At 41.8% G+C, this 26,045-nt stretch overlaps 1 protein-coding gene across 2 annotated transcripts in view; it reads right to left on the reverse strand.

The window, feature by feature from the left end:
- Nucleotides 1-2,111: 2,111 nt before the first annotated feature.
- The window catches only part of SEC11A (SEC11 homolog A, signal peptidase complex subunit), a 29,124-nt gene continuing 5,190 nt past the window's right edge, over nt 2,112-26,045 (reverse strand). The window contains exons 2-6 of one of the 2 annotated variants that reach the window (XM_080914191.1): nt 20,640-20,749; nt 13,655-13,804; nt 8,593-8,712; nt 2,905-2,962; nt 2,112-2,627 (exon numbers count right to left, since the gene is read on the reverse strand). In XM_080914191.1, coding sequence (XP_080770317.1) covers nt 2,577-2,627; nt 2,905-2,962; nt 8,593-8,712; nt 13,655-13,804; nt 20,640-20,749 — 489 coding nt within the window. In that variant the 3' untranslated portion in view covers nt 2,112-2,576. The remainder of the gene's footprint in view (nt 2,628-2,904; nt 2,963-8,592; nt 8,713-13,654; nt 13,805-20,639; nt 20,750-26,045) is intronic. The other variant, XM_080914192.1, reaches the window with a different exon arrangement.

Below are 26,045 nucleotides of genomic sequence, written 5' to 3' on the forward strand. Positions count from 1 at the left end.
TTCTTTCTTTCTTTTTTTTTTTTTTTTTGTATTTTCGTTTTGGTGAGTTGTGTCTCAACATGATGCCCAAGGTGGTCTCAACCCCACGGACTCAAATGGTCCTCCTGCCTCAGCCTCCTGTGTGGTTTGGACTATAAGTGTGTAGTGATGTATCTGGCTCATTTCTTACGTTTTCTGTTTTTTAAGGATTTATTTTAAATTGTGTATGTGTCTGTGAGCACAGGGGCCAAAGGAGACCAGAAAGTGTGAGATCCCCTGGAGCTGGAGTTATGGGCAGTTGTGAGCTGCCATGTGGGTGCTAAAAACCCAGATCTGCAACAGCAGTAAAAGTATCATTCTCTAATCACCCCCATTTCAAGAATTATTTTAATTTCTTACATTCTCAAAAAGCTCAAAAAACATTTAATTTTTTAGTTTTAAAGATTTATTATTTTTGAAAGATAGTTTTATTTACATATTTGTGTGTGTATATGTGTGTATGTGTGTGTGGTGTGTGCTTGTGAAAAACAAAAGGCAGCACTGTATCCCCTGGAACACCACATGGCTGTAAGGTGCCTCATGTTGGTGCTGGGAACTGAACTCACGTCCTCTAAAGGTGCAGTGTGTGCTGTTAACCAATAACCTCCTCTCCAGCCTTTATTTTTTATGTGTGAATGTTTAACCTGAAGGTATGCATGAATACCATCTGTCGTCAGTACCCCTGGAGGTCAGAAGAGGGCATCAAATTCTCCATGGAGCTAGAAAATACCGGTTGTGAACAGCCACCATGTTGGAAGCCAAGAAGAGAGGTCTGACGGAACACCCAGTACTCTTCGGGCTGAGTCATCTCTCTCTGCTCCCCAGATCTTAGTGTTAAGTCTTATGTTTTAGCTTTCAATAATATAAAACTTGGGAACATAATAACTCTCCCCAAAATAATCTTTTTACTTTTGGCTAATAGAATGATTCAAGTGTTTTAAGTGCTCTGGCTACTTCTTAAGAAAAATGTAGCCTTTGTAATAGAAACTTCTAGCAAAGGAAGAAAAAGGAGGTGGGGCACTGATCAGAAAGAGTATGAACTCTATCTCTCACAGATGACTATCGAGTTAAAAATAATAATAATAATAATAACCTGCCATGCCACTGAAGAGGCAGTTTGAGCACCCTTAGGGATCATGGGAAGTAAGTTTCACAGGTTGTGAAAGCCATCTGTTAAGAGCTGGTATCACTAAGTGCCATATACAAAGTTTGAATGTAAGGCCTAGTTACTAGGTCTCACAGAACAGCAGTCTATATAGGGAAGGCTTTGGAAGCCTGTCTATTCTATTAGCAATATAGCACAGGCGTCACCTCAGCTGAATAAACAGAAGCTGACCACAAGCTTGCTTTGAGATTTTGCATTAAACAAGAAAGGCAGAATTAGAAGTATTTTGTGTTACTGCATATTGGTCTATCCTACAATCGAATTTCAAAATGAAAGGAAAACACAATTGGGCTTTTAGTCACTACTTACACTGTCTCCTTAAGCCTGCATTAGAGAAAATGCAAACCTGGCCACTTAAAGGAATGGGTTTAGGCAAATCAGAATTAAATAGAGTAAGGTGCTGGCTCCCTGCACCTGCCTCATCCAAGTGCTAACACATAGTGTGGAGTAGACGAGAGCTTCCAGTAGACAAAGGGTTAGGTGTCTTTACAGCCAGGTGAGATTTTTCTGGACCTCTCAGTCACACCATCTGGGATTATACATATCTGAGTCACACTCTAGTGAAGAATTGGTTATGACTAAGATTTCCTATGAACGTCAATTGCTACTTTGGCTTCATAGAAACAAAAACAAACCTAAACACAAAAGACATTTTTTAATATTTGATCAACTATCACTGACTGTTAAGGACTGTTCATACTAAAGCCTTTTCTTCTTTAGCCCAGGCTGGCCTTGAACTCAGAAAGTAGTTGAGGATGGCCTAGAACGTCTGGTGCTGAGATACTTCCGAGCTGGGATAACAGGCATGTGTCTGCCCAGCGACAAAGCCTTTATAAACTCATGATGGGTGCTAAGAACCAGCCAAGAAAGGCACATTTCAGAAGCTTTCCCAACAAACAGAATTCAGGGAAAGGGGTTCAATGTGCAAAGTCTTTTATTTAAAATTTTGAAAAGTTAAGACTTATGACCGCCTCAATAGGTGCCCTTCCCACTGTAAGGAGGAACGACAGGTTTGAACTCATGCAGAGCTGTGTTTTCATGTACAGAACTCTGTAGGCACTTTAAAAGTGAAGCTTGGCTTCAAAATACAAACACTAGGGGCTTTGGCTCAACCTTTTAATATAAAAAAATTCACTGATGTACAAAAATGTGAAAGAGTGACAATGACAACATATGAAACCCTGTGATTGACAGTCCCCTTGTGTGCACTCCCTGGTGCACATGCACCCGCCCACACATCATTGGGTGTGGAAACACAAAGTAATGCAAACCAGTGCTACCAAGAAGTGCCAACATGTGTCCTCCGAATATCCGCCAATCACAGACCAGGATCTACTCCAACATTCAGTAACAACAAGCACAGCATCTTCCTAGGACCAGCGAGGTCGACTTCTTACTCACGATGGACCAGCACAAATAGACCCAGCAGAAACAGTACTGCGTACTAGAAAAAGAAACAGGGACACATGTCAAGGACACTTCCAACACTTCTTAAGTCTTCATCGGTCATAAACTCAATTGTGACCAGGATCAATTACTATACTATTCTTTCATGTTTTAACTGTAATCCATTTAACAGTTTCCAAAATTAAAACAAAAGATCTCTATGGGTGAGGTGGGCTGAATCCAGGACCTCACACATGCTAAGCATGATGGCTGCTGAGATATACTCTCAACCCAAGATCCTTCACTTTTAATCAAACACAAAGTTGCAGTCTCACCTTAAATTTAGGATAGTCATTCATGAGGATTGTCACAATTCCAATATAAGGAACAAACCTAGAACAAACAAGTAAACAAACAACTTATCATCAGAGAGAAACACCCCAGATGAGCAGCTGCTAACATCTACTATTAATGACCAGTACCTTCCAGAGTACTAACTTTCAGTTCATAAAGTCTACTTGCATACATTTTATTTGTTTCTTTCAACAACCTGCTACAAGGAAGTTAGGATTATTACCATCTTATAGATGAGGAAAACAGGATCAAGAACCCAAGGTGCATGGCTTGTGTGTGGCAGAAGCAGTCAGTAGCAGACCAGAGATCTTAGGTCTCTAGTTGGTGTCTCTAATGCTAGGGGCTGGGTGTAGGGAACTGCCAATCTTGGTGGGGAGATAAGGCACACAGCAGCTCACTGCAAGGCACCTCATGTCAGGCAGTCACCACCCCCTAGTCTGGCTTTGGTCCTTTTAATCTTGGTTTTATTTTTAGACAGGGTCTAGAAATGTAGCCCTGGTTCACCTTGAGCTCACTTCCACCCAGCTTAGCCTCCTAAAATGCTGGGATGAGTACACGTGTCACTGTGCCTAGCTCTGAAATTTACTAAAACCATTTTTATTACCACATGCAGCAGACCAGTCTGAGCCTCCATCTTCCTATATATTGCTTTAGCATTCTTTTCAATTCTTAGATTTATTTTGTTTATGTGTGTGTTTTACCTATGTGAATATATGTACATATACCTGGTGCCCACAGACCAGAAGGAGGCATTGGATCCTCTGGAAATGTAGTTACAGATGGTTGTGAGCTGCACATGGAAGTTGAGAATAGAATCCAAGCCCAAGCCCTTTGAAAGAGCAGTCAGTGTTCTTAACCAGAGAGCCATCTCTCTAGGTCCAGTATTTGATTTTTAATGACTACAACTTGCTCTTGAAATTCTTCCTTTTTTGTTCTAATAACCCACAAACCTATTTCTACACCTACCTCTAGACGTATCTGTACTTTCATTTCTTAAACTGGAATTAGAGATGGGTGATTAAGCCTACCCAGCATTTACAGAGGCTTTGGGGATCGAACTCAGGTACTTACACTTAAGCTTCAAGCACTTTAACCACTGAGCCATCTCTCCAGCCCTGTGTTTTCACTAGCTTTCTTTTCCTTCATCCCCTCACACTGAGCAAAAACACCTGGTAACAAGTTTTAATGTATTCGATACACTTGCCCAAAGGTCGCTGTCTCAATTTTAAGAGCTTTTGTTTTAGTTCTATATCTGCTGCCCCTCTAACTCTATGAGAGTAGCCAGGTTGATCTCCCATAACCTCATGGCCTTGTACACCCAACCTTCCAGTAAACACGTACAGGTGCACACGCGTGTGTGCGCACACTCCCACACCAAGTTTCACCATGCTAGAGATCAAACTCAGGGCTTCATCCAGGCCAGGCACTTATTCCATTGCTGAGCCACACTTTGGGCCCAATATTGCCTGATGGAATGTTTGAGTAGGTTTTCTTTTCATTTTCTTGAGAATTTCAATTTCTCCAGGCTTTAAATCTTCTGTGTAAGACATCTTAACACTGTAAGACTTTAGAGCAGGGACTGGGCTAGTCAGTGGTACACACATTTAATCCCAGCCCTCAGTAGGCAGAGGCAGGTGTATGGGTATCTGAGTTCAAGGCTAGCCTGGTCTATAAATCAAGTTCTAGTTCAAAGAGTGCTACACAATGACACCCTATCTCAACAACTCACAACAACAATAATAATTCAGGACAAAAAAAAAAAATCAAGGTGTCACTGATGTGCTAGAAAAGGAGGTGAGCAAACACAAACATTCACCTTTCTTCACTCTCCCCGCCACTGGCAGACTTCAGCGTAGAGTGGCCATAATGTGGCAATGGCCCATGTGGACTTCAACTCTTTTATCACCGGCCACTTTCACTATGTGCAGACCCTTCCTGCCGTGCTACAGGCAGTGAAACAGAAATCACCTCCACCATCAAAGCCATAGCAAACTTCAACAGTGTTTTTAGTGTCCATCACTTCCTGTTAAGAACTCTTCTTACTTTCCATTTCCTGTGCTCTCTCTTTTTAAAAACTAAACTGTCTTTCTCCCTCCTTTCCCCAAACTCCCTTCCCATATGCCAATGTTTCTCACTGGTTGGGAGTCACTTGGGGCTGCATCTATAGCTCAGAAGGCAGAGCTGGCCTAGCATAAAGGCATGAAGCCCTGGGTTCGATCTCCAACACCACAGAATTCAGTTGTAGGTGACACACCTGAATGTCAACATTTGATAGGTGGAGCCAGGAGGATCAGTCATTCTTGGCTACCACAGAGAGCTCAAGGCCAGCTTGCGCTACACAGAACACAAAATTACCAGATACACTTTCCTAGTATCTCCAGATTATCTGAGTTTAAACAAATCCCTGAAACATGCACCCGAAACAATGCTCTTACACACTCAAGTTCAAGATATTTAGGCTGGTACAAGGTATGTGGCACAGGTGCATGGTGGCAAGCAGTTCCACCACAGCAAACCTGCATCACATATGGGTTCTCCGAGAGCTGAAGACACTTCTGCAAAGTACTGAAAGGCTCTGGGAGGAACAACAAGGGCTCTTAACCACTGAGCTACCCATCCAGCCCCATATTTCTAATTTTCAAGATAGAGACTCACTGTGCAGCTGCAAACAGCTCTACCTCAAAACAGTCCGTGCTCCAGGCAGCTATGACTACAAATGTGCCACCACACATAGGCACAAGCTTTATATCCTATTTACATGTAACTTACATTCCTTTTGTGGGCATATTGTTTTAATTGGGTATTTTAATACATGTATACAGTGTGCACTAAACACATCAGGGTATTTCCACTCAACCGTGAAAGCCCGTGGCACACTTTAGGGGCAGACATTTTCCTGATGCACTTCACTTCCTGTTAAGAACACTTCCTCTTCTGTCAGGACAGCTGTCTGGATGGTTCCCGAGTCACTATCCCTATTCCCTTCTTTAGTCTCATTCATTGTGACATTTTGTGCCAACTCTCCTGCCCATCTCTTATCTTCTAACACTCTTTTCTGTGACTAACAGGTCCAACTTTCTGATTTTTTAAAGTCATCTCTATTAAATATTTTTAGTTGGTACAGTACTAGTTTCGTTTCTAAAAATTTTATTGTGTGCTACAAGATGAACTAACTGTGAAAATTAGGATAGGTAAAAGAAACCAAACACAGAAGACCACAACTGTGACTCTGTTTACAGGAGCTACCCCACACAAGCCAGATGCCTACACAGCAGGTTAGCACTGTCAGCAGCTGCGGAAGGGCATGAGTCGTGCCTACTAATAAGTGTGGAAGATTATTTGAGAGTGGAGAGAAATGATGTGGGATTAGACAGTAGTGATGGTTGTACAAACTTGTGAACTATGCCCCTTAAATTAAAGAATCTTATATGTAAATTCTGTTCAGTCTGGCTCAGAACCACTGCTGTCAGTGGGGAATAATCCAGGAAACTCTCAAACTGAAAGGTAGTTAAACCACAGACACAGGCTTGCCCGTGAGAGTAAGGTACGGCTGGACTCTGAAATATCAGCTTAGTGCTTTATAAATACAATTTCCACAAAGGAAGGCGACTCATTACATTAAGTGTCAAGCTCAGTGGCGGGAAAGTCAATGAAAAGTGCATTGGGCAGTGAAGCCTGTCTGCCAGCTGTTACGGCCCAGGTGGGCTATATTTCATAAACAGTACTTAATTCAGATTATTAATTTTTTATTAAAACTCACTAAAGGGTTTATACTATCAAAGTTGAGGTTTTAGTTTAAATTTTATATAGTTTGGAACTTTAAAAAAAAATTCTTCAAAAAGAAGTTTCTGGAGAGACCCTGAGCACTCTCTTTTTACCCAACCCACGGCAGCCCAGGCAGTCACAGTGGCAAACAAAGAGGAACCAAACACAAAAGGGACACTCTTACACAGAAGGAGCATACAGAAAAATCTGTCAAGAAGCTTTACTTAGTAACTGAGTTTTAAAATATTACTGGGAAGACTGGGTAGAACCACTTGATATATCCAACAACAATACAGTGTTCACAAAAGCAAACTCGAAAGAATGCTAACCAGGGTTAATGCTAGGACAGCCAGCAGCCGGATGAGCTACCCAGAGAATGCAGTGCTGGCTCTGTGAGTGACAACAAATGCACTGGTTTATAAATACACTAATGACCTTGAAGTGCAAAGGGGTTGTGCAACAGTGTGACAGGTGTGACAATGCACACCTTTATCCCAGCACTTGGGAGGCAGAGGCAGGCACATCTCTGAGTTCAAGGCTTGCCCGGTCTACAGAGTGAACTACAGAGAAAACCTCTCAAAAAAAAAAAAAAAAAAGATGGAGGTGGAAGAAAGTAAAGCAACTCCATTTTTTGTGACTGTCACTCTAAATGTATCTGTAGACTTACAACTAATGTAAAAACAAAGACTGAAGAGATGAATGAATCTGAAAATGACAGAAGCATCTTTGGAAATGAACAAATTTGGAAATCTTTTCAGAGCCACCCATGACCTAATGTAGATTATGTTTACCTACAACACAGGGTACTTGTTCTGATCTGGGTTCCTTTATATTTCTCATACAAGTGAAGAAACTTTCAGAAACAGCCACGGGCTCTGCACAGCAGTGTCACAGTGAGGTGGCAGTACACAGCTGACTGATGGAGTAAGGAGGAGCGGTTCTATGAATGCCATGAAGCACCTAAACAAAGAATTCTGCTGCGGTGGCTCAGAGCGTGGACTCTGGAGCTTCCAGCCACTTAATACCACCATCAGAGCGATCTCAGATTTGTAACATGGCTTGTCTGAGTTCCTCATCTGCAGACGGGGACTTAGAGCTGTCTGAAGGTTAAAATGAAGCAATACTTATAAGGCACATATAGGAGTCTAGAATATAGCAAGCCCTAATAAAGATAAGTTGTTGTTAATATTATTAATGCATTAAAGTAGTAATTCCATACTTCCTTACACCAGTAACTTACAATTCCTGTCCTCCACTCATCTGTTCTCCTGATAATATCTGAAATAAACAGGCTTAGTATAATTTAAAAATTTCATTTGATCTCATCAACTTCAAGACTGAAATAAAACAATATAGGATATATTAATACAATAAAATTAATTTAGATGAATAATTTAAATAGCTTCAATAAAATTCTAATAACTTGTTTCATGAAGCAGTAATAATACTACATTGGATCCTAATAGCCTAGCCATTACAGAGATCAATGCTCCCTTGGGTGAATTGAATACATGATTCTTGTTTTTAGAGCCAGGGTCTCAGGTAGCTCAAGCTGGCCTTAAACTCACAGCTTTTTAGTGAGCCTGGCCTTGAGCGCTGGTCCTCCGGGCCTACCTTCCAGGAGCTGGAATTACAGGTATGTACAGCACACCTGGCCAACAGCTTTGGATTTAATGTGCTCTCCACTATACCATCTCAGCATTCACACTCGACTCCTACTGCACCCCACCCCGCCCTTCAGAACAGTACACCTGAAACTTAATGCACTTTAAGATTTACATCTTTTTAAGGACAAAAAGGTGACCTGGTGTAACCAGAACCAACAGTTATGCATTCAGTCATGCACAGTTAAGACCATGTTTAAAGTAATATGAAAAGTCCATGACGTTCCCCTGGGTACTCACCCTCTTGCTCTCCCTACAACATCTTTCTTCTCCAGCCAGTGTTGTCCTTGTTTATAGAGACCTCGGTCATCAACGGCATTATTATCTCCTTTGGTTAAAAACTTGATATGCCCATCTTGCCTTAAGAGTAAGGAAACACAAGTCACCAAACACCCTCATGGCATTTAATGCACAGAATCAGCTCTTGTTACCAAGTACCAAGGGGGCAGTGAGGAGGGTGCAGTGAGCAGTGAGGAGGGGGCAGTGAGCAGTGAGGAGGGGGCAGTGAGCAGTGAGGAGGGGGCAGTGAGGAGGGGGCAGTGAGGAGGGAGCAGTGAGGAGGGGGCAGTAAGGAGGGAGCAGTGAGGAGGGGGCAGTGAGGAGGGAGCAGTGAGGAGGGGGCAGTGAGCAGTGAGGAGGGGGCAGTGAGGAGGGGGCAGTGAGGAGGGAGCAGTGAGGAGGGGGCAGTGAGCAGTGAGGAGGGGGCAGTGAGGAGGGGGCAGTGAGGAGGGAGCAGTGAGGAGTGAGCAGTGAGGAGGGGGCAGTGAGCAGTGAGGAGGGGGCAGTGAGGAGGGGGCAGTGAGGAGGGGGCAGTGAGCAGTGAGGAGGGGGCAGTGAGCAGTGAGGAGGGGGCAGTGAGCAGTGAGGAGGGGGCAGTGAGCAGTGAGCAGTGAAGGAGCTGCCTGCCCCACACCAGTGTTAGCAACACTGCCACAGACAGCTTGAGACAGTAGTTGACCAGGCAAGTTTTACGTGTGAGAAGATCAACTAGTATATAAAATAAATTTCAAATTATTTTAAAACATACACAACCAATTTTCTACTAACATAAAAATAAAAGAACATATTCAATTATCCCTCAGGAAGTAACTGTCAAGAAAGACGATTAAGAAACTACTGAACAGCTTAGTTCCTTTAAGTAACGTGAAAATTTCTGCACAAGACAAAGTGTTGGAGAAGGAGCCTGGAGATGGAGTTAGTCTGTAAGGTGATGGCTCCTCAGGTGATGGCATTTGCCAAGGTTGACAACCTGAGTTTGGTGGCCAGAAACGAGACAGTACAAGGAGAGAACCAATTTCCCCAAGTTGTCCTCTGGCTTCCATATGTACTAACAGTGACTCTCAAATAAAGCAATAAAGGAAATTAAAATAACATCCCAAGTGTCTATTAAGCCCCATCAACCAGCTGCAGCCAAGGACTTTGTTTGAACTAAGTTCAAACAAACAGTTAAAGTCATAATGAAACTGGCAAGTTGAACAACTAGAAAGTTAATAATCTTAAGGAACTGTTCATTTTTATTTATAATATATATTTGTTCCCCCACAGTAATTATAGTTTTAGTTTATAAAAGCTTAGTGGTTATTTTATAAAATGTATTGAAATACTAATGTGACATGCTATGATACCGAGGATCTGGCTTAAAATAATATAAGAAAGGAGGAGAAGAGAATGTAGATGCCCAGACATGGCCATGCTAACCATCTGGTAGATGGCAGATACATGGGACTTATGAGACCCCACTGTGCACACTAGAAAACCTTTAAATACCAAGTGTAGAGCTAAAGTAGCACAGACAAGGGATAAACAGTGGCTGCCTTCAGCATACTGTAGCTTCACACTGTCTTAGTCTTTCTCTAACAAACATGTAGTTATTTGAAAAAGTTTTAAAAGAAAAGCTAAGTGTGGTGGTACACATCTTTAAACTCAGCACTAGGGAAGCAGAGGCAGATAGATCTCTGTGAGTTCAAGACCAGCCTGGGCTACAAAATGAGTCCAGGACAGCCAGGGCTATTACACAGAGAAACTCTGTCTCAAGGGGGGAAGCCTCAATTTTTCAGGTATGGTAACATTTATTAGAATACTATCTTGAACAAGGTGTAGTGGCACATGCTTTTAATCCCAACCCTGAGGAAATTGAGGCAGATGTATCTCTGTGAATTCAAAGCCAGCCTGATCTACATAGCAAGTTCCAGGATAGCCAGGGCTGCACAGAGAACCCCACTCAAAAACAAAAGAAAGCAAACCCACACTCTATCTTGTCTAATCAAGAGATGACTGCTGATGTTGTGCGATGAGTACCTGCCTTGGCTCTCATCCCAGCCTAGATCAATCAAGCACAACAGCACATGCCTATAATCCCGACCCTTGAAAGGGAAAGGCGGGAAAATGAAGGCGTTCTCTGGCCACACAGTTGAAAGACAGCCTAGGCTAAACAAGATCCTATCTCAGTGGGGAAAAAAAGTCAAGAAACCTAATGCTACTAAAGAATGGTTAAGACCTCTAGTAATTTTAAAATTTGCTTTTAGATTATACACAGATACTAGTGCTTTGACTGCAAACATGTATGTGTGCCCTGCATGTGCCTGAAGCCTGCAGAGGGAAGAGAGCACTGGATCCCCTGAGCCTAGAGGTACATGTGAGCTGCCTTGTGGGTTGGTGGAGAGAACAAGTGCTCTTAATCACTGAGCCATCCATCTCCCCAGCTCACCTTCTACTGAGTTTAAAATGTAACTGAAAACGAAGGAAAATATACAGTTAATAAAGACCAAACTAAAATTAATCCAAGTGTCTTTAACAATCACAGTCTATAAAAGAGAAAATGAGGTTCAGGTTTCTACTGACTAATATCTACTCAGAAAACTGACTCTCAATATGCTAGAATTCAGGTGAAAATTGGGAGGTGTTGCAAACACCAAAGACAGTTAAGTGCAAATGCCACGCTGAAAATGAGGTTCCAGTTTAAAAAAATGCAAATATATACAGAGAAAAGTAACCAGTAGCTGATAATTCAGTAAGTGAAAGAATGTCTGAGAGATCCTGGGGGGTTAGAGGAGTATCAGGGAGGAGGGACAGTTCAGCCAGAAAAAGACACTGGCCCCTCAGAGGCTGAAGTAAAATCCAACAGAAGAGAAGCGGCCAGAAGGGAAGGCGTGCTACCAACTGGACTAGTCCCAAAGACCTACTGACCAGCAAATGCTGTGCTTTCCCCTGCTGGGCTGGAATCAGGAGAAACCACTATTGTTTATTGAAGAACACACATCTCCCTCCACAACTTAATGGCAGAACAAATACTTTTCCCTGGTGACCACCCTCAATACACCTGTCACGATATGCTCCAGCCAGGTGTGGGGGTGTCCGCATGGAATCCCAACACCCAGGAGGCAAAAGAAAGATCACCAGATCTGATCCTGCTGAGAGTTGGGTACAAGTGGCCTTTCCTCACTCTGCTGTCCTGGATGGTCCAGAACGCACCATCCTCTGATTCCACCTCTCTGGTACTGGGATTAAGGTACAAACCACTCCAGATGAGTACCTATTAAATGGAGAAAAACTACAAGGTGCCGAGCCGAGCCAGTCAGTACTGAAGACAATGCAGGAGAGCCTTTGGGCCTCCGGTATGCCATCCCTATTTGTTAATCTCCTCTCTTGGGAAGGTACAGCCACTACAGACTGGAAAGACCGGTGCACAGCTGCACATGGACCACCCAGTTAGGATCCATGATTCATCTTCCCGAAGTCTTTACACTACCTTAAGAAAACAAAACTCAGGGAAGCTGAACTTTCTGCTCACTGTTCTCACTCTAAAGGGAATGTGTCCTTTCTGCTTCTAAAATGTAGGATTCAAGTTAGAAAACAACTTAGATTTTAGAAACTGATCTTGGGTATGCCACAATGGCACATACTCTTAAATCCCAGAACTCATGATGCAAAAGCAGGTCACTTTGTTTAGTGTTGTGAACACTTGGTACACGTGGGGAATTCAAAGACAACTTCTGAGAGTCAGGTCTCACCATGTGAATGATTGGGGGCTGAATTCAGGTCATCAGGCTTGGTCATAAATGTCTTTACCCACTGAGCCATCTCACAAGTTTCTTTTAAAAACTTAACCTTAAATGTATTCACCATTATGTTGTGTACGTACACTGCCACAGTGCACGTGTGGAGGTTAGAAGACAAGTTTTGAGATTTGGTTCTCTCCTTCTACCGTGGGTTCTGGTCATCTGGCCTGACAGCAAGCACCTTTCCTGTTGAGCCATCTGGCCAGCCCTCTTTACTGAAACGTCAATATAATTGGGTCTGGCCCAGTTTAATTCCAGTATTCCAAAAGAAGTTCATAGTTTATTATCACCATATTGCTTTAAAGCTTTTGTTCTCATTTTAAGATTTCTTTATTCATTAAAGTTACTTATATTCCATTATAGCAGGGAATTATATTTAGGACTAATCTTTACTTTTTTTTTTTTTTTTTTTTTTTTGAGACACACAGAAATCAATAAATTAGAAAAAAACAAAAACAAACAAACAAAAAAACCCTCTGGAAAATATTCAGAGAAATAGAAAAATACCTATCCAGAGTTCTCCAAATGTTCGCCAAACTTTCAGACATCATAAAACTAGATGGGGAGTAAAGATCAAGGACTCCTTACTCTCTGCATTGTTTTATTATTAGAGACTCGTCGGGGCTGGAGAGATGGCTTAGTGGTTAAGAGCACTGACTGCTCTTCCAGAGGTTCTGAGTTCAAATCCAAGCAACCACATGGTGGCTCACAACCATCTGTAATGGGATCTGAGGCCTTCTTGTGACAGCTACAGTGTGTTTATATAAATAAAATAAACAAATCTTTATTAAAAGAGAGAGAGAGAGAGAAGAGACTTGTTAGCACAGGCTAGCGACCCTGACCTTGCTGTTTCTGTTTCCCAAGTGCTAGGATTACACATGTACCCAGGCCTGGGTTCTGGCTTCTGTGGTGGGGTACTGATCCAGGGCTTCATTTCACCAGCTGAGCTACATCCACAGCCCTCTTTATTTTTTATGTATATGAGCATTTTGCCTGCATGTACATATGCCAAAAACATACCTGGTGCTCCCAGAGGTCAGAAGAAGAAATCAAATCTCCTGAAACTGACGTTACAAATGGGTGAAAGCTACCACATAGGTGCAGGGAGCCAAACCTGGTTTCCCTGCACGAACAAGGACTCAGCTGCTCAACCATCTCCCAGGCCCCCTTTTCAACAATTTTTATGTATCAAAATTAAACACTTTAAACTCTAAAACAAAAACAGATGAAAAGCTGGCATGTACTTTTCATGGATCTTCAGGACTCGATGCACTATAGGAATCTCTCTTCCTTCTATCCTGAAAACAACGATTTCCCCCACACGTATAGGATCTTCAACTCGGTTCGTGAGGAAAAGGAGATCCCCTCTGTGAAATGCAGGCTCCATGCTGCCACTGGGAGGGGAAAAAGATCAGAAAGGCAGGTTACATCTATTTCAAGATTAGAAATTCAACAAAGCAGCAGATGTACCCCCGTGATGTACTCAGCATTTTAACAACTACAGTGCCATAGAAAACTCTGTCCATAAAGCAGGCTGCCCTCATTCATGCTCATTCATTCATTCATTCATTTTGGGGACATAGTCTCACAGTATATACATCAGAATGACCTCAAACCTGTGGAGGTTTTCTTACCTCAGCCTCCAGTCCTGAGATTACATGTATGCACCATAACACCCAGCTTGGTTTCTCTCAACTAATAAAGACATTTTTTTTTTTTTTTTTAAGTTATTTGTCTTCACTAACTAGTTCCATTTTAAGCATTACAATCAAAGATGCTTAAGTCTTGAAAAGGGCAGTGTTACTAATTCCTTAACCTTTTAAAATTTCAAATGACAAACAATACAAAAGAATGAACTTTAAAAACCACTGCCCTTATTCTGGCTTCATCTGAAAATACTAAACATATTCAAATATTCAAATGAGAAGTGGATCATCGTCTGCCATTTATAAAGACACAGACTTTGTTGACCTTATGCATTCAGCTGATTATAGAAGAGACAGCTCACCAAATCACAGACAACAGGGATTTCTGTCTAAGGATTTCAGAAACAAAAAGAGGTGGAAACTCATAAGAACATCTCTTCCCTCTTATCTGCTGTTTCACATCCAGTTCTAAAAAGGTCCTAAGAGATTTGTATCATGAACTCAAACCCAAGTTTTCAATGATAGAAACATTATTCAAAAGTAAACATATCAGCAGGACATAAAACTCAAGACAGACATCATCCAGTCACAGACACTATTATTTGAAGATCTGTATGGGAACAGCAGTGGTTCCCAAACTCTCCTGTACACTGAAATAACCTATGTCCTGGTCACATACAAACCATTCACATCAGATTACCTGGGAATGGGAGGTAGGCATTACTGGATCCCCAGAAATTCTACCATAAAACAAAATTGGGGAGCTATGAGAAACACTGCTTGTGCTTGTATTTGTTATTACTTATGTTTTTTTTAAAGTTTGGTTGGTTTTGTTGTCCATATCTTTTTTTTAATTAAACAACTTTATTTTTAAAAACAGATAAATGTACAGATTTTAGAAGCATTTTTGCATAAAACTGTATGAATATATTTTTGTCAGTACTTGCTTTTTTTAAAAAGGTGTGATAGTATGCATTGAAATCTTACTAATTACAATGAGCATAAAGTACATGTAAATTGTTGTCCATATCTTGTTTTTGTAACAAGATATAACCCTGTATTAAAGGCTAGCCTGGACTAGGTAGTCCATACTGACAAAGTTACAGCACCCCTCTTGCCTCCCAAGAGCTGGGGTTACAGGAATGTTGCTTATTGTTTTCTTGAGCTTGAACTAACAGCAACCCTCCTGCTGGGATTACAGTCTTGTACCACCATGCTAAGCTACTCTATGATTATAGTTAAAGCTCTTATTACAGGAGGGCAGATCTCTGTAAGTTCAAGGCCATCCTGACCTACATAGCAAGTTTCAGTCCATCCAAGGCTACATAGTGATCCTGTCTCAAAATAAATTTTTAAAATCCTGTTACTAGAATTGTTAGGCTGAGGCTATAGCTCATTGGACAAGGCCCTCAGATGGATATCCAGTACTTCCAAAACCTTAAAAAAAGAAACAACTTTTCAAATAGATACACATACACATACATACTGTGTGCATGTAATTCTATATAAAAGTAATAAAGAGGAAAAAAAACAGAGAAAAGAAAAAGAAAATGCACTTACAGAATTATCTCAATTGTCTGTAAAATTACACTCGAAGACAGGCTACAACATTAGCAAGATTTTTATCTCAAAGTTACAAAGACAGGTTCAATCTAGATTTTCCTGTTTCTAGCATTTCACATTATGGGAATATATTAACTTTTTCTTATTAGAAAAGCATTTTCTTCTCAAAGGTCACTATGACAGTCAGGCAGGAAATGACAGGGGCCTGAAATAGAACAGCAATAGAGGAGAAGAGAGAGGAAAACAATTGGTAGCCAATTAGACACAGCACAATCAAGAATGACCCCTAGTTTGTGTCAAAAGCAACTGAACAAATGTGGCAGTCACAGAAACAGGGGTTGGGTTGGGATGGCATAGGGGTAAAAATGGAGCTCAATTTTATTTTTATCACTAGGAGAACCAAGTGCCTGGTCATTAGTCAGGTGAAGCTGTCCAGTGGAGCAAAGTAAGAAACAAAAAGCAAATGTTATTAGAATTCACACGTACATACCAGTTTAAACCACACGAGAGAAGCCAGAAACATGGTTAATACCTATAATACCAGCTCCTGGGAGGGAGGCACAGGCAGCAAGACTAAGTTCAGTGCTAGCCTGAACTACATCCCAGGACCCCAAAATCAAAATGAATGAAATTAAGTATATAACATATGTAGGAGAGGGTAGGGAGACACAGAAGAAAATATTCTTGCATGCCTCATATGAAAATGTCTGTGTAAAATAAGCCGAGAACAATTGCCAACAATGGCTTGGCAGTTCTGAGCTGCCCTTCCAGAGGAACTGGGTTCAATTCCTAGCACCCACACTATATCTTACAACCTCTCTAATTTCAGAGGATCTGATGACCTCTTCTGACCTCCATAGGCACCACATACACAAGCAACACAGACATACAGGAAAAACACATAAAACAACAATATTTAAACATAACAAAAATTAAAAAAGAAAACAGACTAATGCCAAAAACTTTAAATATTAAAAAGTTGAGAGTGAGACCATTTCAGGTGTTGTTACTATTCTGTGACTTTGTGTGGAGACGAGAGTCCAGGCCTTGCTCACGATATGCAAGCATTCTACAGCCTGGGCTTATGAGGATCATTAAAAAATAAAATAAAACAAGGAAAACTGTTTAAACAGTAAATGAATTACTAGTAAATCTATTATCTGATTACATTACACTTTCTTGACAAACACCTTCCCTCCCCCTTTTAAAAATGGGACAGGGTTTCAAGTATCCTTGGTTGGCCTTGCGATAGATATGTAGCAGAGAATGATCTTGAACTTCTGACCTTTCTGCATCCACCTCCTGAGCTCCGGATCAAAGGTATAAACTGACACACACACATTTTTTAACTAAAAATGGTATGGGTGCTTAACATGCATGAATATAGAGTGTGCACCATGTGCATACCTGGTGCTCTCAGAGGCCAGAGGTGGTTTAGCAGCACTATCGTCAGACCAGCTGAACTGGCTGGCATCAAACTCAGTGATCCTCCCAGCTTCAGCCTTCTGAGAACTTGAATGACAGGTACAAGCCACCACATTCAACTATACTCTTAGTTTTTAACTGACTCATTAACCATTGCATACACTGGCACTGGCGCACTGGAGATTGGTGCTAATGCTTTGAGTGTCCAGACGCTGAAGGTCTTTGTTCCCAATTAGTTTTTGATCTATCAATAAAGATGCCAGTGGCCAATGGCTGGGCACAAGTTGGGACACTTAGCACTGCAAGGGTAGGATGCAGAGAGAATCTTGAGGACTCGGGGAACAAGAAAGGGATGCAATGGTGGCAGAAGACAAAGCCAACCAGCCATGTGAGCTTTCAGGAAAGTGGCTACTGCCCACTTCCCTGATTGGTCCGGCAGTAGCAGAGGAAGGTTTAAGAGTGCCCAGCCTTTGAAGAAGCCAAGGCATTTTAAAATTAACTGGAGTACACATGAGTGCGTGTATGCATGCGTGCGTGAGTGTGTGCGTGTGTATTCGAGGATCCAAGACAGCTCCTGAGCTGGTGTGTGTGTGTGTGTGTGTGTGTGTGTGTGTGTGTGTGTGTGTGTGTTACATAAGGATCCAAGATAGCTCCTGAGCTGGTACATGCCTGCAACTCACTGGAAGCACAAAGCAGTGCAGTCAAAAACTAACCACAACACTGGAGAAATGTCTGATGACTTGAATATTCACAGGAGGAAAGAACTGACTCGTGCATATGGGCACATGTGCAACTATACTCATCCACAAATAAATAAAATGTAATAAAAAGCTTATAAACTGGCGGCTGGGACTCAGGTTTATTGGGCAGGGTGCTTGCCTATCAAGCACAAAGCACCACATGCCAGGTGTGCTGCCAAGATGCACTTGGGAGAGGAAGAAGGGTCAAAAGCTCAACGCCATCCTTGACTACATACAGAATTCAACGAAGCTGGAACTACACACGATCCTGTCAAAGGGGAGATGGGGGAAGCCAGGTGTGGTGGTGCACACCTTTGATGCCAGCACCTGGAAGGCAGAGGCAGAAGGATCTCTATGAATTTGAGGCCAGCCTGGTCTACATACTAAGTTCCAGGATAGTCAGAGCTATGTAGAGAAACCCTGTCTCGAAAAAACAAAACAGAGCAAAGCAAGAGACAAAACAAACAAACAAATGTGAGTGTGTATCTTGCCTGAGCTATGTAGCAGGATCTGATCTAAAGAAAAAAGTGGCCTGAAAGGAGAACATCTGCAGGGAAAGCCAACTCATGATTCTGTGGCCAAAAAGAGCTTCCACTGATGGACCATCTTAACACTGAGGGAGAGGACGTGACACAGCTGGAAGATGTTGGGAGCTAGCCAGTGAGCACTAAGGTCTTCTTGGTTACTTCAGATGTCATGCTCTTCAGTGGAAGTATTTAACTTCAAGGACTTAATGTCTGCTTGTGATCAGATATCCCTAGGAGGATTTGTGCCCACCCAAAGTTTACCTTCTGAGCTTTGATAAAGCTGGTGAATTCTGGGAATAAGAAAAAACACTCTCCCATGACTTATTATATTAACTGAGGTTTCAGGTTATAAACAAACCCTCCCTCCTCACCGCAGAGATAGAGCAGACTGGCTTCAAACTTGCAGAGATCCTCAGTCTCCTGACTGCTGGGATAAATGCGTGCCTCCCACACCCAGCTGAAAGCTAATTTTTTTTTGGGCTGGATTTACATTTATACAGCTGTTTAAAACAACAACAACAACAACAATAATAATAAAAACCTAGTCGGGGATGATGGTACATAGGCAGGAAGATTGAAGATTAATCCACATTCAAGGTCAGCCTAATTACATAGTGGGTTCCAGGCTAGCCAGAGATACACAGCAAGACCCTGCCTCAAATACTGAGATATTCTCTCAAAAACCAAAAGCACCAACCTAATTTTGGAGAGAACTAGTCAGCAGTGGAGCATTCGCCTAACACACGGGGAGGTCCCTAGGTTCTACTTTCAGCACTGGATACTGAATCCTCAGGAGTATTCCTTTAATCTAGTCCTAAGGTCCTAAGGAAAACACCACACCACTGGGAAGTGCAGGGTCATAGAGGTTCCTTTGGGAGATTTCTTCTGGTCCTCTTTAGCAGAGGGGTGCAGGACTGCTGTTAGGACCTGACTGAGACTCCTGGAATAGCTGGGGATTAGACTGGAGGCCTTGATTTAAAAAACCGACAGTTTACATGGTTAATGTACACCTATAATTTCAGCACTTAGAAGTCTGAGACATAGGACCATGAATTCAATGCCAATGTAGGCAAGACTATTAAAAAAGAAAGAAAAAGAATGAAGGTAAACATTCTAATATTTTTAGCATAAAAAACAATGGTGAATGGAGAGACTGTGAAAGTGACAGGCATACTTATGGTGGTGACTGTGGTGATTTTGAAGGTATATGCTTACCAAAGACATACCAAGTTCTGTACCTTAAAAACCACTGCTTTCTGCATATCAGTCATACCTCAGTGGAGTTCTGAAGAGGAAAGTATTTCAACACTAGATAAGGGGACAGTTCTATTTCCGCATATTTGTACTATGCTCACTCCAGGAAGGACTTGAGAGGTTACAAAATGAATCCCCAAATAAGACAGAACTATAATGATTCAATTAAATAACCACATAGTAATGTCCCAAAAATTAGTTGCTAAATTAGGTTTTAAAATCCGTAAGATTTATCAGAACAAAGATAGGAATGGAAACAGGTAGGGAAAACTTTGGTGCTCTCACATAAGTGACTGGAATGATTACCCTCAAAATTTCTAGAGTCTAGTTTTGAAATGATATTTAAAGGTCAACAGGAAATATAGAAGTACTTAGTGATGCTTCCAGTACTGAGAACAAACTGCAGGAGAACTCTGATGTGGACTAACGTGCTACAGCCTAATGTGCTAAGGTCTAACTAAGCCTGATATACCAAACATAGAATGCTAAAGACAGAGGAATCTGAGGAAAACAAAGGACACTAAATAAAGTACACTCTCTTAAGAGATGAGCCAAAAATGAAACTCAAATGAAAAGTGTTTAGGGTTCTCATGAGATTGGCCTTGAACTCCTGACTACTGCCTCAGATTATAGGCATGAGCCACCACAGCTAGCACAAAGCATCCTATACGGTACTGGGGTTGGGAATGAGACCAGAGAAAGAACTTAGGAGCTGAGGACACACACTCACTGCTCTTACAGAGGACCTGAGTTTGATATGCATTCTGGGCAACTCATAACCACTGCTTTATCTTCTGGATTCAACGGGTACTTACATTCACATGCTAACATACCCATACAACACACACATGCATGTAATTAAACACAAATGTATTTAAGGAAAAGAATATATAGGGGAATGGAAACACCTCCCATGATAGTTCTCATGGTTGAGTAGCAACTGATTTCTTTTCAGGCTCTATCCTAGATAACAGTTTCTAAGGAATTGGTGGTATACAACGATGTATTTAATACCTCTACTTTCCTCCCAAGTAATCCCATGCAATTCTGTGTTCTGAAACGGAATTGTGTTACCTGAGCACCACTACAATGGGACTCTCACTTCCAGTTATCACCATCAGTCCCTTCCAGATCATTAGTGCTGAGGAGACAATCATTCCAAAATTTAGGACTTGGTAGTACAGCTGCAAGAACAAAGAGAAGAAATCAGGTCCACTACTATTCTCACTCAGGAAAGGACATGACAGTAGTTATCATAAAAAACTTCAAGTAGCCAAGATGGGGGATGCAGCTCAGTTGGTGCAATACTTGCTTAGCAGGTGCAAGCGCAGGGTTCAGTCCCCAGAACTGCATAAAGGCAGGTGTGGAGACTCATGCCTGTAGCCTAGCAATGAAGAGGTTAAATCAGGAGAAGGGTAAAAAGACCACTAACATCAGGCTGCTTACAGAGTTCCAGGCCTACCTTACCTTGGGAGACAGAGGCATGCAGATTTCTGAGTTCAAGGATAGCCTGGACTACAGAGAGTTCCAGGACGCACAGGGCTGTACAGAGAAACCTTGTGTCAGTTAAAAAAAAAAAAAAAAGAAAAAAGAAAGAAAGAAAGAAAGAAAGAAGGAAAAAGAAAAAGAAAATAATTCATAACACACCACATGATAGCTCACAACCTTCTGTAACTCCAGGTTCTGGATATCAGACGCTCTCTTCTGGCCCCTGTAGGCACCAGAAACATGTACATGCAAAACACTCACACACATAAAGTTTTTAAAAAAGAAAAAACTTTCTTTAAAGGAATGAAGATCTGTGTTCCTGTAAGAAGTTCCTCTCCCCCTTACACTGGTCTGCCCCGTGCCCCTTCCCTCAGACACACAACATCACACTGACTACAGCAGCTCACTCTGAGATGCAGCTAGTCAACATCACCTGCATTTTTAGGAGAGTGTGTAAGTTTTCTTTCCTGATTGTGGCGAAAGGACAAAGTATAAAAGTATATACTTACAGTAGTTTTAAAAAGGTTTATTAGTACACACAATTCAAATGGACAGTCCTTTACTGTGGGGAACTTGAAACAGCAGGAGCCTGAAGTAGCTGGTTATATTCAATCCATAGCCAGGAAACAGAGACAAAAGAAGGCTTGAAATATTCAGCTAGCTTCTCCATTTTGTGTAGTATGTGATCCTCTGGCTAGGGAATGGTCCCAGCAGAATTAAGAAGGTTTTTTTCCACATTAACTCAGTCAAGATAATCCCAACAGGCACATCCTCAGGCAAGGCTAGATTCAGTCAGCTGACAAGCAGCACCAACCAGCACGTGCAGCCCTGAAATGTGTTTGTGTAGCTGCTAGTTCCTTAAGAAGGACCAGTAAACTAGCCTTGGGGCACAGTGTAGACAAGAGCACACTATGCTAAACAAACATCCTGTCTGAGCAAAGTGTCAGACATGTTACTCTTTCATTCCTCTTCTTTTCCTGCCAAGAGATTTTACTCAAAAGTCAAATAGATAGCTTCTACTTCCTGTTGCTTTCCCCTATGTGCATGCTTATGAACATAAATTCTCAACAACAAAAGCCATTCTTATCAGTCGAGTACTGGCAGAAATGAGTTAGCCAACCTCATCCCATTGGGCCACATCAAGCTAGTAGGAAGAAATGGTGACATGTGTACAACCACCACAGACTTGAACTGCCCTTTCTAAGAAGTGACAGACAGTAAGTTCCTCTTTGATCAAGGTCAAACTCTAAAATTTGTTATTAAGCCCAATGAAATACTGACCTTTCCACACACCTCTCATCCTGCACTGGGAGGCTGGAAGGACAGGCTCACCAGTGAAAGGGTTACTTTGGACTTCATGAGACTCTCTCAAATTAGAGAGAGGTGAGGGGGAATAGATTTAATGTTTAAGCTCCTTTCAGCTAGGCAAGGCAGAGCATGTCTGTAGAACCTTCCCATTTGGGAGACTAAAGCAGGGAGAATGCCAATTCCAGGCCAGCCTGGACTGTACAGTGAGACCCTGTCTCAAAAACTACTCAGGGCTGGGCTCAGTTGGTGAAGAACTTGCCTGGCATGCACAAATCCTGGGTTAGACTACAGCTATGCATAAATTGGGTATGATAACACACACCCAGCACTAGGGAGATGGAGGCAGGGGGATTAGACGTTCCAATCCATCCCCACTACAGGAATCTTCCTCAGTGGCTCTTTTACCTTATTCTTTGAGGCAATGTCTCCCAGTCAGATGCACAGCTCACTGACATGGCCACTCATACTCACAAGCTCATCCTTAGCTCTCTGCCTCCAACACTGGAATTACAAGCCCATGGCTACATCTACCCAGCATTCAGCATTTTTGCGGGTACTGGGAATCCCGGATCTGGCTCTGTTGTTTACCTAGCATGCACTTTAACCATCCAGCCATATCACCAGAAAGTATTTAAACCAGAGTGAAGATAAAAATACAACACAAATAGTGTAGGCCACACCTACAAAAGTAATCCACAGAGAGGATCTTGTAACTCTAAAGGTTGATGTTGTTTGAATTCATCATGGTCTTCAGCACTTGGGAATTAGGGCACCTGCTCTATGGCACCCAGTTTTGTGAAGCTGGAGTGATGTTTAATATTCTCCAGGGAGTCACATGTACTGATCCAGTAACTATCACATTCTGTGGCTAGAATTCATCCACATAGTACACATATACTCTTCAGGCAAAACATTCACACATACAAAACAAAATAGGTCTTTTAAAAGTCTAAAGACTTTTAAAAGTCTTTGGGTAGTTAAGCGCTTTGATGAGTCAAATTAATGCTATCAGTGCTCAGATGTGGATCAAGTAACATCCTAACCATCTTCCGAGTCCCTAAAAAATCTCAAACAAGGTCAAGCACATGGGCTCATGACTATAATTCTAGCACTTGGGAAATGGAGGCACAAGAATCACCAAGAATTAACTAAGAATCACCAGGCTTGTTCTATATAGAGAATTCCAAGCCAGCCCAGTCTGAGGAGTGAGATCCTGTCTCAGAGAGACACATAGAGAATTCTCACATTTATAACCATTCTATAAAACCCCATCACATTTGTTGAATAATCAAAAATTTCAGACAGTATAGTGGCTTGAATATATTTGGCCTATAGGGAGTGGCACTGTTAGAAGGTGTGCCCCAGAATTTATCACCGGGAGGGGTAGAAGGTTCCTTTTTTTCTAAAGCAGTCATTTTTGTTTTGTCTTAACTCAGCTTGGTCAGTAAAGTTTGACCTGTCCACTAAAACTTTGTTTTTACATTTTCAGAACCTGGTTTATATATTTCAAAACCTTGAGGGGTTTTGTTCTTGTTTTGTTTTTCAGAATTGGGTGATTCGAGCATGAGTTAATTATGGCATGCATCAGGACCCTATCTAGGGCTTTCTAGAGGGCCAAGTGGGTATCAGTCAGTATATTCTGTGGTTTTTTTCTGAGAATTACTCTGGGTCATTGTTTTTATTTGTCAGGCACAGGCGGGATCTCATAGCCTTGGGAATGACTGGAAAGTCTCTGAGTCTGATTTTAACCATTTCTGGGTCTTTAGGGTCTCACATTCTAAGAATGGGGTGTTTTGGAAAAGTCTCAGAGCCCCTAAAAACCTTGTTCTTTTACATCAGCTCTGCAAACCTAGCCAACTACCCAGGGTCAGTGAAGTCATACAACTTAGAGACTTACAACTACCACTTTACTAAAACAGCCTAATCTCTAACTATTTCTAAGCATTTGTTCTTATACCCACAGGTAAGTGTAGTCTTCACCCCTCACTTCTCCTTGTAATAGACAAGGACCATTACAGAAAACTATAACCGATCAAAATGCAGAGCTGTGGAGCCCAGTCCCAACAGATATATCTACCTCACAACTTCTGCACCTAAGAATCAGGGATCACTGTGAAAGAGGGGAAAAATAAGAGTCAGAGGCTGGGGACGTTTGTTGTAAGATTGTGTCAGAAGCTACACCTATGAAGTCTTACTAGCTTGACCACCTGGGCATGATAGGAACACACGTGTTAATGTGAAAGGGGTAAAGCTCATGAGGCCCCAACTCGATCTAGACAAAGAACTACAGGCAGCTAAGGAAAGCTGACAGTGGGAAAATAATCTTCCCTAGGAAAAGAGTACACTAATTGGTTATCCGATACTAAATGGTCAACCCTTGTCTTAGGGTTTCATAACTATGAAGAGACACCATGACCACAGCAACTCTTATAAAGAAAAATATTTAATTATGGCCGGCTTAGAGTTTTAGAGGTTTAGTTCATTATCATCATGGCAGGAAGCATGGCAGTATGCAGGTAGACATGGTGCTAGGAGCTAAGAGTTGTATACCCTGATCCACATTCAGCAAAAGCGCTATGTACCCTACCCCACTGGGTATAGCTTGAGCACAGGAGACCTCAAAGCCCACCCCCACAGTGACAAACTTCCAACAAGGCCACATCTATTAGTGCTACTCCCTATGGACCAAGCATTAAAATACCTGAGTCTATGGGGGTAATAGCTATTCAAACCACCACAGCCCTAAAAACAAATACAAGCAACATTACATAGACCAAGCAGTTTGTATTTATACATTAGAAACACACACACACACACACACACTCAGTTATATGTAACAAATGAGGTCATGAATTTGAAAGAAGCAAAGAGGCGTGCATGAAAGGATTTGCAGGAAAAAAGGGGGAAATTATATAATAATTACATACAAATCTCAAAAATATACATAATCTCAAAAATTAAAAATAAAGGGGTATTATATTTATAAATTAAGTTTAATACTGTGTTAACTTTTTGTGTTCTGTGCTGCAGAAGCATGCATATTTGTGTGGTATATGAGGAGTGCAGATGCATTCATCCATGTGGCATGTGCAGAGGTCAGGAGTCAATATTGGGAGTCTTCTTCAACTGCTCTTAGCCTTTATTTTTGAGACCGTCTCTCACTGAACTTAAAGAGTTTGTCATTTCAGTTTTAAGGTCTGGCAGCAGGCCTATGGGAATCCACCTGTGTTAGGGTTTCCACTGCTATACGGAGACACCATGACCATGGGAACTCTTATAAAAGAACACATTTAATTGGGGGACTGGCTTACTGTTTCAGGTTTAATAGTGGGAAGCACAGTGGTGTGCAGGGAGACATGGTGCTGGAGATGGGACTGAGAGTCCTATGTAATGATCCACAGGCATCAGAAGGGCTGTATGCTACACTTAATGTACTGAGCATAGGAGACGTCAAAACCCACCCCCACAGTGACATTCGCCCAACAAGGCCACACCTCCTAATAGTGGTCTATGAGGACCACTTCCATTTGAACCACTACACTCTCTATCACTGAGTTTACTGTTACTTGTTGCCACACCCAGCTTCTTACATAGGTGTTGAGGATTCGAACCCTGGTACTCATGCTTGTACAGTCACCTTCCTAGCCTTGAGTTTATTTTACTTTTCAAAACATGGTTTCTAGG

This window comes from Micromys minutus (genome assembly GCF_963924665.1).
Source record: "Micromys minutus genome assembly, chromosome: 3".
Lineage (NCBI taxonomy): Eukaryota > Metazoa > Chordata > Mammalia > Rodentia > Muridae > Micromys > Micromys minutus.